Genomic DNA, 13,930 nt, shown 5'->3' with positions numbered 1-13,930 from the left:
GAGGATAAATCTATGTTAACCTCTTTAAGTTTATGACTTCTAATGTGTTGAAGGATCTCTTTTAAGGTTGAGAAGTTTGTGTGGGTGTGCAACCACACACCCCCTGGGCAGACAGGCCAAAGACGCTTGCTTGGCCCAATTCAAGGAATCATTGATCGACTTCAGAGGAACTGTGTCTAGGGTGATTTCCTGTTGTTTTGACACCTCACTAGATGAGTAGAATAACTAGCTGTTGCTACAGAACGAGACGACCAATTCACAGTTTGTGTCTCGTTCTCCACACAAGTACACATTACAAGATCACGTGTTTTCTATATGCACAAGATAGTTTGACGATATAAGGCTTCTGAACTCCTTGTGTCATCGAGCACTCGGCATTCCACCTCAGAGTGTAGGGCTGACCAGCTACATTATTGCAATTATTATCAAATAAAGGTTGATTGTTTGAAGAAATGACAAAGTATCTCCTGATTGGTTAGAATTTCCACCACAATGTGCAGTAACAATGTTAGACCAGACTCATAGTACAGAATGAATGACTGACTGCCCAGTTCAACGTCAGTTCACGGTCTCACCTCATACAGTATTGGAGCAGCAGCAGATGACTTGATCGTTGATGCTAATCAGCATATTTGAATCTGAGAGCAACGAGAGCCGACTACACTCTAAAAATGAAGGGTTCAACTGGAGTTGTTCTCAGATCCCCTAAGAACCGTAGGGTTCTTGTCAATGAAAAACAACCCCAAAAGGTTCTTCAAATGACTTGTTAGAAGGTGGGTTCATCGAGGAACCTCCGTTGTTGCTGGACTTCTTCCGGAAACTTCGCAATTACAACTGAAAACGCTGGTGGCAAGTTTGGATGCGACAACAGTTAAAAAGGTAAGTTGGGTTGATGTTTGGCTCTCAATATGTATCGAAATAATTTATATAATAATATAACATACTAATAATGAATAACGAAGACAATTATGGTTTTCTGTGAATAGCTTCCATAACGTTACTATGGCTAATTAACCTAAATATTAGAAAGCCGGGTTTGACCGTAGGTGTTGTATGAGCTACAGTACAGTACCGTTAGCTAGCTAACATTATGTCCTAACTAGGCAGAACTAGGTTTGGATTATTTCCTGAACTATATTATTTCCCATATATTGTATATCGTTTCCATAAAGCCAACATGACTTTACACTCATTAACGTAAGTTTCCAATCTAGAGCAGTTCTCAATTTTGTGATAATGAACTAGCTAACGTTAGCTTCGTTAAGCTTGGTAAGGTTGGGTGTGTCAACTAAGTCAAATCAAATCAAATTTATTTATATAGCCCTTTGTACATCAGATGATATCTCAAAGTGCTGTACAGAAACCCAGCCTAAAACTCCAAACAGCAAGCAATGCAGGTGTAGAAGCACGCTGGCTAGGAAAAACTCCCTAGAAAGGCCAAAACCTAGGAAGAAACCTAGAGAGGAACCAGGCTATGTGGGGTGGCCAGTCCTCTTCTGGCTGTGCCGGGTGGAGATTATAACAGAATATTGCCAAGATGTTCAAATGTTCATAAATTACCAGCATGGTTGAATAATAATAAGGCAGAACAGTTGAAACTGGAGCAGCAGCACGGCCAGGTGGACTGGAGACAGCAAGGAGTCATCATGTCAGGTAGTCCTGGGGCATGGTCCTAGGGCTCAGGTCCTCCGAGAGAGAGAGAAAGAAAGAGAGAAGGAGAGAATTAGAGAACGCACACTTAGATTCACACAGGACACCGAATAGGACAGGAGAAGTACTCCAGATATAACAAACTGACCCTAGCCCCCCGACACATAAACTACTGCAGCATAAATACTGGAGGCTGAGACAAGAGGGGCCAGGAGACACTGTGGCCCCATCCGAGGACACCCCCGGACAGGGCCAAACAGGAAGGATATAACCCCACCCACTTTGTCAAAGCACAGCCCCCACACCACTAGAGGGATATCTTCAACCACCAACTTACCATCCTGAGACAAGGCTGAGTATAGCCCACAAAGATCTCCGCCATGGCACAACCCAAGGGGGGGCGCCAACCCAGACAGGATGACCACATCAGTGAATCAACCCACTCAGGTGACGCACCCCTTCCAGGGACGGCATGAGAGAGCCCCAGTAAGCCAGTGACTCAGCCCCTGTAATAGGGTTAGAGGCAGAGAATCCCAGTGGAAAGAAGGGAACCGGCCAGGCAGAGACAGCAAGGGCGGTTCGTTGCTCCAGAGCCTTTCCGTTCACCTTCCCACTCCTGGGCCAGACTACCCTCAATCATATGACCCACTGAAGAGATGAGTCTTCAGTAAAGACTTAAAGGTTGAGACCGAGTTTGCGTCTCTCACATGGGTAGGCAGACCGTTCCATAAAAATGGAGCTCTGTAGGAGAAAGCCCTGCCTCCAGCTGTTTGCTTAGAAATTCTAGGGACAATTAGGAGGCCTGAGTCTTGTGACCGTAGTGTACGTGTAGGTATGTACGGCAGGACCAAATCAGAGAGATGGGTAGGAGCAAGCCCATGTAATGCTAAGGACGGTGACCTGTCCAGACGAGATGTTGCAACGAACTGAATCGTCAATGGAGGTCTTCCTCTTTATATAGCCTGCTACAGCATGCAATACTATTAACTTACAAGGGGGCATTATGTTACATGTACAATACTATCCCATTTTGGAAACTTTACATGTACAATACTATCCCATTTTGGAAACGTTACATGTCCACCCCCTTTTTGGAGAGAAATTAACAGTTTATATGGTAGCTGTAGATGGGATTCAAATGCATAATGGTATTAATAGTGTATAGACTTCCTCTTTTGTATAAATTACCTTCATAATCCAAACGCAGTATTTCCACGCAGAAAAATGTTGTGTATAATCTTTCATGTCAGCCTGATAAAATATTGAACAATTTATGTACAAAGATATCTTGAAATGTGATATTAGGCCTGTATGGCAGTACTGTATTGGCTAGTGCTTTCTCCAATATGTTCTTCTGTTTTGCATTCAATTGTATGTCGATGCCATTTATCTTTCAATATTTACTTAATATATATTATTTTAATGCTTGTAATTCTTTGACACATTTTCTCTTCCTTTGAAATTCTTATAGGACAGAACATGGACACAATGCAATTGGGATCAAGAAGGTACATGAAGGTATATGTTGTAGGACAGCTGCATTTGAAGTGTCAATTTAACCTACATAGCGGTCAATACAAACTGAAGTCTATTAGCATACAAATGTGTGCAAATGATCTTTTCAGATGTTCTCAGAAATGAATCAAGTCCATAGAATGGATATAGACAAAAAGAGAATTCAAGGACTAGCAGAGGTAGAGAGGTGAGGCAGGGGTGAGGACATCATCCTGCTATTTTGACAGTCCCTGAAGGACAATACAGAAGAGGTACTTGCTCTTATTCCTTCCCTTTTTCTAATGTATTTTGTAATAAAATTAGCAAGTGTAGTAAGATCATTGCTTTACTTTACTAGGACTGGAGACCACAGCAACGATTCTGCTCTTGCCCTACCTCTTCAATGAGTACCCGAGTGGCCTTTATGTCCTTGACAATGTATCATCTGTTTCTTCATAAACATAGGTGTGCATGCTTATATAAAACTACAGCTGAACATTTGTTCTGTTCTTTGTTAATTGTATATAATCTGTATTAATCTTTTTTTACTTTTGTTGACACAGATTTCACTGCTCTTCACTCCTTTACTGCACTTTACTGTGTTCTGGGGATAAGAGAAGTTGGGGTGAAGTTACCAGGGCCGGTCATAATGATGGCAAACTAACATAACTAAGTGGATAGGATATACACACTAAAGCTGAAAAATCTATATTTAGCATCAAGTCTACAATATTGTTAGTTTACCTATGATTCATTTTGAATGTATGTTGTTTTTATTGTACATCATAATTTTTAAATTTGTTGTAAATGTCATGAAAAGCACTATACAAAGTAAATGTAGTATTTATTATGGTCTGACATGTCTGCAGAAATGTTGCAATTTTGTAATGTGTTTTGAAAATATTAATTCACATTTGTGGTGCCACTAAATTAACAATGAATTATTTAAATCAATATTGTTATTATTATTTAAATATTTTTTCATAATGGGGAAGTGTGGACAGGGGGATTAAAAAAAATTAACCCCAAAAGCTTATTCGAGGAACTTATAGGGATTCCCACAAAAGGTTATTCAAATTACTTTTAGTGGCTCCCCCAGTTTCAATTTGAAGAACCCCTAAGGATACTCCAGTAACCTTTACTTTTTACAGTGTATATTGATAAAAGTCACCTTGTCCGAGAGACATTTACATAGTTATACACAGCCCAATATTGGATGACTATTTTGGGGCGAAATAGTACATTTTTACACTATAATAAATGTTTCTGATGCCACATCGCCCGTTTTCAAAGGGAGTCGTTGGTTTTTAGGGGCGGTCGCTTTTTAGCTTTTTGTCCTTCAGTTTTTTCTCAACTCTGATACCAACTCCAGTCAGCAGATGGCGATGTTCGTCTTTCAGGTGATTCTGCCACTGGGACGTATAATCTCGTGGACGGAACGCTTCTTCAAAAACAACAGCTAGTCAGACACCTTGGTACCTTGCTAGGCAAAACAGCCGAAACATTGAAGTTATTTGGACTGTGTCGGTGTATAGCCACTGTGTAATTACCAGCATTATATCGTATCTACTTTTAATTTCATATTTAAATTGTTGTTAGTCAGCTAATTTAGTTGGCTTGATAAATTAGCCTAGCACTACGCTAATGCTAGCTAGCTATTATCCCCTACCATGAGTTGCTCACTAAACTTCTCCCCTCCTGCTAAAGAAGATGGAGTCTGCTGGACTGAGAAAGAAGCTCTGGGGCTGAACGTTTTCGTGAAAGAGGAGGATGTCACAGTAAAACAAGAAGTAGAGGGTGAGGCTGTTACCGTGAAAGAAGAAGAGAAAGAAGTTACAGTGAAAGAAGAGGAAGACGTGTTCAGAGTGAAGGAGGAGGAGGATGTAACAGTAAAAGAAGGGGAGAAAGAGGAGGATGTAGTTCTTGAAGTGAAGGAGGAGGAGGAGGAGACAGAAGGTCAGATTAACACCAGTAAATACTAATGTTTAATAACGGGGCACAAACTCCGTTATAGTGGTTGAACTGATGTACACAAACGTGGTTTTAAAGCAGCTATGGTTTTTGTTTTTATACATTTTAAAGTGAAACATCAGATTCAGGTGTAATTCCGTTACCATGGAATTGCCCAGTTCCTAACTATACTGAACAAAAATATAAACGCAACATGCAATAATTTAAAAGATATTACTGAGTTACAGTTCATAGAAGTCAATTGAAATGAATTAATTAGTCCCTAATCTATGGATTAGTTGTTTTTATTTCTTTACCTTCCTACACACACATACTTTTTTTCCTCTGCACTATTCGTTAGTGCCTGTAAGTAAGCATTTCACCTGTTTTATTCGGCGCACGTGACAAATAAACTTTGATTTGATTTGAATTATAATAATAAGACAGCATTTTATCTGTCGGGACAGTGTGGTGTGTAGTGATGTGTTGTGTTATGGAGGCATTTTGTTGATTCTTGATGTTCACTTGTACAGCTGTTCATCATTACTATTGTATCTAAATTATTTATTTTAACACATTGGTTAAAAGACTCGGGCCACATTACTTCTTACTTCAATTTCTTGTTTTACCAACATTGCCAAGCTGCTCATTCATTTTCTTGTTGTGAATTTTGGTGTAATCATTCATGGCAAAAAAATATTGAGGCTGGTAAAAAATCACAGCGGAGTGTATTTTCTTTAAGTTGCCTGCTACAGTGGCTGGTATATTCTTTCATCTGCCTGCTTCAGTGGCTGGTATATTCTTTCATCTGCCTGCTTCAGTGGCTGGTATATTCTTTCATCGGCCTGCAACAGTGGCTGGTATATTCTTTCATCTGCCTGCTACAGTGGCTGGTATATTCTTTCATCTGCCTGCTACAATGGCTGGTATATTCTTTCATCTGCCTGCTACAGTGGCTGGTATTTTCTTTCATCTGCCTACCACACTGGCTAGTAGACCAAAATCAAACTAAAACAAGACTTAGAAGAGATTTGTCAAAGTTTGTAAAACATTTAAACATTCACTATATTAACTGTCTGACTTTGACGTTCACGCAGGAGAGAGATGGGCCTATCGTGGATTCTCTGGGGAGCCTCAACAACATGATGCTGACGAGGCAGAGAAGAGTCTCTCCACATCAGGACACCTCAAGAAACACCATCAGAGACCCACAGGAAAGAAATCTCACTGCTGCTCTGACTGTGGGAAACGTTTCAAATCTTCATCAGAACTTAAAAAACACCAGAGAATTCACACAGGAGAGAAGCCTTATAGCTGTGATCAGTGTGGCAAGAGTTTTACTCAGTCAAGCCACCTGGTATCACACCAGAGAACACACACAGGAGAGAAGCCTTATAGCTGTGATCATTGTGGCAAGGGTTTTACTCAGTCAACCAACCTGGTATCACACCAGAGAACACACACAGGAGAGCAGCCATATAGCTGTGAGCAATGTGGGAAAAACTTTTCTCGGAGAGAACACCTTAAAGAGCACCAGAGAACACACACAGGAGAGAAACCTTATAGTTGTGATCAATGTGGGAAAAGCTTTTCTCAGATAGAACACCTTAAAGGACACCAGAGAACACACACAGGAGAGAAGCCTTATAGCTGTGATGTATGTGCAGATAGTTTTACTACATCAAGCCAGCTGGTAGTACACCAGCGAGTACACACAGGAGAGAAACCTTATAGCTGTAGTCAGTGTGGGAAGAGTTTTACTCAGTCAAACAGCCTGAAATCACACCAGAGAACACACACAGGAGATAAACCTTATAGCTGTGATCAATGTGACAAGAGATACTCTCATTCAAGTGGTCTGATTAAACATCAGAAAATACATGCAGGAGATCCACAGAGTGTAGAATGATCTCCAACACCAGACCTGGGTAGTAGAACACAGAGTGTAGAATAATCTCCAACACCAGACCTGGTTGTAGAACACAGAATGTGGAATGATCTCCAACACCAAATCTCTATACATCAAATCACATTTTATTTGGCACATACACTTGTTTAGCAGATGTTATTGCGGGTGTAGCGAAACGCTTGTGTTTCTAGCTCCAACAGTCCAGTAATATCTAACAAGTAATATCTAACAATACACACAATCTAAAGGAAGGGAATTAAGAATATATAAATATTTGGACGAGTGATGTCAGTGCGACAAGGTTTATCTGAGACAGTAGAATAGAATAGAATAGAATAGAATACAGTATATACATATGAGATGAGTAATGCATAGACTAAGATACAGTAGAATAGGATATAATACAGTATATATACATATGAGATGAGTAATACATAGACTAAGATACAGTAGAATAGGATAGAATACAATAAATACATATGAGATGAGAAATGCATAGACTAAGATACAGTAGAATAGGATAGAATACAGTATATCCATATTAGATGAGTAATGCATAGACTAAGATACAGTAGAATAGGATAGAATACAGTATATCCATATTAGATGAGTAATGCATAGACTAAGATACAGTAGAATAGGATAGAATACAGTATATCCATATTAGATGAGTAATGCATAGACTAAGATACAGTAGAATAGGATAGAATACAGTATATCCATATTAGATGAGTAATGCATAGACTAAGATACAGTAGAATAGGATAGAATACAGTATATACATATGAGATAAGTAATGCAAAATATGCAAACATTATTAAAGTTTCCAAGTCTATGTGTATAGGCAGTAAGTAGCCTCTAATGTGCTAGTGATGGCTATTTAACAGTATTTAACCGTCTGATGGCCTTGAGATAGAAGCTGTTTTTCAGTCTCTCTGTCCCAGCTTTGATGCACCTGTTCTGACCACACCTTCTGGATGATAACGGGGTGAACAGGCAGTGGCTCGGGTGATTGTTGTCCTTGATTATCTTTTTGGCATTCCTGTGAAATCGGGTGCTGTAGATGTCCTGGAGGGCAGGTAGTTTGCCCCCCGGTGATGCATTGGGCAGACCGCATCACTGGGGTAGTTGCAGGCTGTATCAGTTGCTGTGCCAGGCGGTGATACAGCCTGACAGGATGCTCTCAATTGTGCATCTGTAAAAGTTTGTGAGGGTTTTAGGTGCCAAGCCAAATTTCTTCAGCCTCCTGAGATTGAAGAGTCGCTGTTGCACCTTCTTTACCACGTTTCTGTGTGGGTGGACCATTTCAGTTTGTCCGTGATGTGTACGACGAGGAACTTTAAACTTTCCACCTTCTCCATTGCGTCCCATCAATGTGGATAGGGGGTGCTCCCTCTGCTGTTTCCTGAAGTCCACAATCATCTCCTTTGTTTTTTTGACGTTGGGCGAGAGGTTATTTTCCTGGCACCACACTCCCAGGGCCCTCACCTCCGCCCTGTGGGTTGTCTCATCATTGCTGGTAATCAGGCCTACTACTGTTGTGTCGTCTGCAAACTTGATTATTGAGGTGTGCATGGCCATGCAGTCATGGGTGAACAGGAAGTACAGGAGGGGGCTCAGCACCCATCCTTGTGGGTATCAGCGACGTGGAGGTGTTTTTTCCTACCTTCACCACCTGGGGGTGGCCCGTCAGGAAGTCCCAAGTTCAGACCCAGGGTCTCAAGCTTAATGAAGGGCTCGAAGGGTACTATGGTGTTGAATGCTGAGCTGTAGTCAATGAACAGCATTCTTACATAGGTATTCCTCTTGTCCAGATGGGATAGGGCAGTGCGATAGTGATTCTATCGTCTGTGGATCTATTGAGGCGGTAAGCAAATTGAAGGGGTCTAGGGTATCAGGTAAGGTAGACGGTGATATATCATCCTTGACTAGTCTCTCAAAGCACTTCATGATGACGGAAGTGAGTGCTATAGGGCGATAGTGATATAGTTCAGTTACCTTTGCTTTCCGGGCTCTAGAGTGGCGAAACAGTTTAAGGCACTGCATCTCAGTGCGAGATTTGTTACTACAGTCCCTGGTTTGAATCCAGGCACTCAATAAGCACAGCATCGTCCGGTTTTGGCCGGGGTATGCCGTTATTGTAAATAAGAATTTGTTCTTAACTGACTTGCCTAGTTAAATAAAAAAAATATTGGGTACAGGAACAATGGTGCACAAGGATGATGACTCATATGTCTAGAATCAGACGACGTAGAGAACAAGCTACCCCTTGTTTTCACCATTCCGTTTCCAAAAAGTGACTCAAAATATGTATTTGAGAATGGTCTATCTGCTGACCGCAGACTGGGGGGCACGGCATGTAATGATTTTCGTGTAGTGATGATTTACTACACACCGTGCCCCCCAATAGTGCCATGCGAGAGTTGGGTTGGCTACACCAAAGATTATGGATATACTGACAAGAAGTCTCTCCGCCCTGACAAGGGGAGTCGTTGTCCATAAAGCGGCACTGCGGGTTGTCTAGCTTCCGCCTATCCTTTCTTTGGATTTGGATACTTCTTATTATTGTAATAATTTTGTAAATTTTTTTTACGAGGGTTGTTGACGTCAACCGCCTGTATTCAATGGGGAGTAGAGGTCGGCCAATTATTATTTTTCAATGCTGATACCAATTAATCAGCCGATTAAAAAAAAAAAAAAATGTATTTGTAATAATGACAATTACAACAATACTGTAGCGACCTGCACAGACAGCTGTGTGTTATGTGTTAGGCTAGTAGGTGGTTGTGTTGTACTTACCAGTACCCAGTGTTCGCGGGGTCCGACATGCCAATCAACCTGCTATCTGCCAATCACGGGAATGCCTGGAATGTTCTGATGCCCAGCATCCTGGCGGTTGGTGGAGTGGCGTGGAGGGGGGTTGGGCAGGGGGATGGAGCATTGGAAGTTAAGACCAGGTTTCGCCTTTGTTCTCTCTCTTACGTCTGGGCTTCACAAGACAAGGTCACGATTAGCTTGTGGGTTATCTTTAATTTATTTGGCGTGGGCTACGGCCAAACAGTAGCCTGTGTAAAGTTGGTTTAATAAACCGGCAATTCGTAAATTCAAAACTCTGTCTGGACAATTGTTCCTTTATGATCTAGTCAGGTCATTACAATACTGAATGAACACTTATTTTAACTTAATATAATACTTCAATAAAATCAATTTAGCCTCAAATAAAATTTGGTTTAAATAATGCAAAAACAAAGTGTTGGAGAAGAAAGTAAAAGTGCAATATGTGCCATGTAAGAAAGCGAACGTTTAAGTTCCTTGCTCAGAACATGAGAACATATGAAAGCTGGTGGTTCCTTTTAACATGAGTCTTCAATATTCCCAGGTAATAAGTTTTAGGTTGTAGTTATTATAGGAATTATAGGACTATTTCTCTCTATACGATTTGTATTTCATATACCTTTGACTATTGGATGTTCTTATAGGCACTTTAGTATTGCCAGTGTAACAGTATAGCTTCCGTCCCTCTCCTCGCTCCTACCTGGGCTCGAACCAGGAACACATCGACAACAGCCACCCTCGAAGCAGCGTTACCCATGCAGAACAAAGGGGAACAACTACTCCAAGTCTCAGAGCAAATGACGTTTGAAACGCTATTAGCGCGCACCCCGCTAACTAGCTAGCCATTTCACATCGGTTACACCAGCCTAATCTCAGGAGTTGATAGGCTTGAAGTCATAAACAGCGCAATGCTTGGAGCATTGCGTAGAGCTGCTGGCAAAATGCACGAAAGTGCTGTTTGAATGAATGCTTACGAGCCTGCTGCTGCCTACCATCGCTCAGTCAGACTGCTCCATCCAATCATAGACTTAATTATAACATAATAACACACAGAAATGCGAGCCTTAGGTCATTAAAATGGTCGAATCCAGAAACTATCATCTCAAAAACAAAATGTTTTTTCTTTCAGTGAAATACGGAACCGTTCTGTATTTTATCGAACGGGTGGCATCCCTAAGTCTAAATATTCCTGTTACATTGCACAACCTTCAATGTTATGTCATAATTATGTAAAATTCTGGCAAATTAGTTCGCAACGAGCCAGGCGGCCCAAACTGCTACATATACCCTGACTCTGCGTGCTATGAACGCAAGAGATGTGACACAATTTCACCTGGTTAATATTGCCTGCTAAACTGGATTTCTTTTAGCTAAATATGCAAGTTTAAAAATATTGATTTTAAGAACGGCATTGATGTTTATGGTTAGGTACAGTCGCGCAACGATTGTGCTTTTTTCGCAAATGTGCTTTTGTTAAATCATCCCCCGTTTGGCAAAGTTGGCTGCTTTTGTTAGGAAGAAATAGTCTTCACACAGTTCGCAACGAGCCAGGCGGCCCAAACTGCTGCATATACTCTGACTTTGCAAGAGAAGTGACACAATTTCCCTAGTTTAAAGAAATTCATGTTAGCAGGCAATATTAACTAAATATGCAGGTTTAAAAAATATATACAGTGGGGCAAAAAAGTATTTAGTCATATCTTTTATACTGATAACAAGTTCAAACAGGTGGCATTAATACAGGTAACGAGTGGAGGACAGAGGATCCTCTTAAAGAAGAAGTTACAGGTCTGTGAGAGCCAGAAATATTGCTTGTTTGTAGGTGACCAAATACTTATTTTCCACCATAATTTGCAAATAAATTCATTAAAAATCCTACAATGTGATTTTCTGGATTTTTTTTCTCATTTTGTCTGTCATAGTTGAAGTGTACCTATGATGAACATTACAGGCCTCTCTCATCTTTTTAAATGGGAGAACTTGCACAATTGGTGGCTGACTAAATACTTTTTTGCCCCACTGTACTTGTGTATTGATTTTAAGAAAGGTATTGATGTTTATGGTTCGGTACACGTTGGAGCAACGATAGTCCTTTTTCGCGAATGCGCACCGCATCGATTATATGCAACGCAGGACACGCTAGATAAACTAGTAATATCATCAACCATGTGTAGTTAACTAGTGATTATGATTGATTGTTTTTTATAAGATAAGTTTAATGCTAGCTAGCAACTTACCTTTGCTTCTTACTGCACTCGCATAACAGGCAGGCTCATCGTGGAGTGCAATGTAAGGCAGGTGGTGAGTGCGTTGGACTAGTTAACCGTAAGGTTGCAAGATTGAATCCCCGAGCTGACAAGGTTTTTAATCTGTCGTTCTGCCCCCTGAACAAGGCAGTTAACCCACCGTTCCTAGGCCATCGTTGAAAGTAAGAATGTGTTCTTAACTGACTTAGGTGTGAAATATATATATATTTTTTAAATGGCCAAATCAGTGACCAAAAATACTATTTTCCAAGTGTTATGAAAACTTGAAATCGGCCCTAATTAATCGGCCATTCCAGTCGACCTCTAATGGAGAGAGATGCTAAGCTACTAGCCTCATGACATGAATATGCATAGCGATCTGGAGACAACTCCTATAGTGTTTTTTTTACACACCATTCTAAACAGTCCCCTGGTATAGGTTCATATCTGACAGAGATGAACACACCGTTCTATACAGTCCACCTGATAGAGTTTCATATCTGACAGATGAAAATCTCTGTTAGAAACTTAGAAAGAGGGGGAGTCTAAAGCTGCAACAACTAGGATTGTGCCTTTGGCTTCTGGACAACGAAATAAAGTTGATATGAAAACCAATAGAACAGGAGAGAAATGACATAGTGGTGGGTCCAATAGAACAGGAGAGAAATGACATAGTGGTGGGTCCAATAGAACAGGAGAGAAATGACATAGTGGTGGGTCCAATAGAACAGGAGGGAAATGGCATAGTGGTGGGTCCAATAGAACAGGAGAGAAATGGCATAGTGGTGGGTCCAATAGAACAGGAGAGAAATGGCATAGTGGTGGGTCCAATAGAACAGGAGAGAAATGGCATAATGGTGGGTCCAATACGGAAGTAAATTAAATTTAATTTGCCCAAATGAGGAAGCTGGGATAATTAGCTTCTTTAAAAAAAAAGATGCTGTGTATGGTTTCAAATCAACAGCTTGTAGGCTTATACCTATTTGGGCAATGTGTGTGGCATTAGGCCTGGCTGATTATTGAGTTGCGGCTGTCAGTGAAAATGATCTCAAATATGTGTGAAGATAATGTCTCTTGAATATAATTGAAAATGTTGAGTCAAGAAAAAGGGGAGGGTTGTCTGGTGAAGATATAGGTGAGTCTCTCTTCAGAATGTCCTCCGCTGGCTTCCACCAATTCTTGCTCCTTCATTGTTTCATTGTGTGAATTGATTGCCTTTAGATTGAGTTTATTATATCAATTCCCCATTACAAATGTCACCAGTAGTAAATGTACCGTTACTTCCTGTCATTTGGTTACATTCATTTCTGTTAATGCATGTATTAATTACAGTCATTTTACCGTTGTCATTCTCGGAGTGGAAACGTTATCTGTTCAAAACCTGCTACACTTGTGAGAAACCAGTTTTGGTTTATTTCAGAGCCATCATTTACAACATTTGTCCATTTTTTCATTGTCTTTGTTTGGAGTGCTTCATGTGAGCAATGATCATGTCTGGTTTCTCTGTCGTGATAATGTGGGAGAGCCCACCTGAGCATAGAACTACTTGGCATGCTGCGTGGAAATGTAGGAAAGTGTTTTTTTAACATCCATTGTGACGTTCCCTGGCAAGAAAGCTGGCAAACGCCACAGGATTTACAGTGAGCCGCAACATCCTGTTTCAGACGTGTCGTTGACCCCGAGATGACCTGCCACACTACCATCAGGAGCCACAACATCCTGTTTCAGACGTCTTGTTGACCCCAAGATGGCCTGCCACACTACCATCAGGAGCCACAACATCCTGTTTCAGACGTCTTGTTGACCCCAAGATGGCCTGCCACACTACCATCAGGAGCCACAACAT

The 13,930-nt window shown here is 40.9% G+C and overlaps 1 protein-coding gene across 3 annotated transcripts; it reads left to right on the top strand.

The window, feature by feature from the left end:
- Positions 1-391: 391 nt before the first annotated feature.
- LOC118386788 (zinc finger protein 239-like) lies at positions 392-13,588 on the top strand. Of its 3 annotated transcripts, none has more exons than XM_052523442.1 (6): positions 392-879; positions 3,122-3,158; positions 3,276-3,416; positions 3,503-3,609; positions 3,708-5,100; positions 6,192-13,588. In XM_052523442.1, the coding sequence occupies exons 5-6, from the start codon at positions 4,815-4,817 to the stop codon at positions 7,001-7,003; spliced, it is 1,098 nt and encodes a 365-aa protein (XP_052379402.1). In that variant the 5' UTR covers positions 392-879; positions 3,122-3,158; positions 3,276-3,416; positions 3,503-3,609; positions 3,708-4,814; the 3' UTR covers positions 7,004-13,588. The 3 variants fall into 3 exon arrangements, with proteins under 3 accessions (XP_052379402.1, XP_052379401.1, XP_052379404.1); XM_052523441.1 differs by having other exon boundaries at positions 3,122-3,168; XM_052523444.1 differs by lacking the exons at positions 3,122-3,158; positions 3,276-3,416.
- Positions 13,589-13,930: the final 342 nt, after the last annotated feature.

This window comes from Oncorhynchus keta, chromosome 8 (assembly GCF_023373465.1).
Source record: "Oncorhynchus keta strain PuntledgeMale-10-30-2019 chromosome 8, Oket_V2, whole genome shotgun sequence".
Taxonomy (NCBI): Eukaryota; Metazoa; Chordata; class Actinopteri; order Salmoniformes; family Salmonidae; genus Oncorhynchus; species Oncorhynchus keta.
This window is presented reverse-complemented; position numbering and strand designations above follow the sequence as displayed.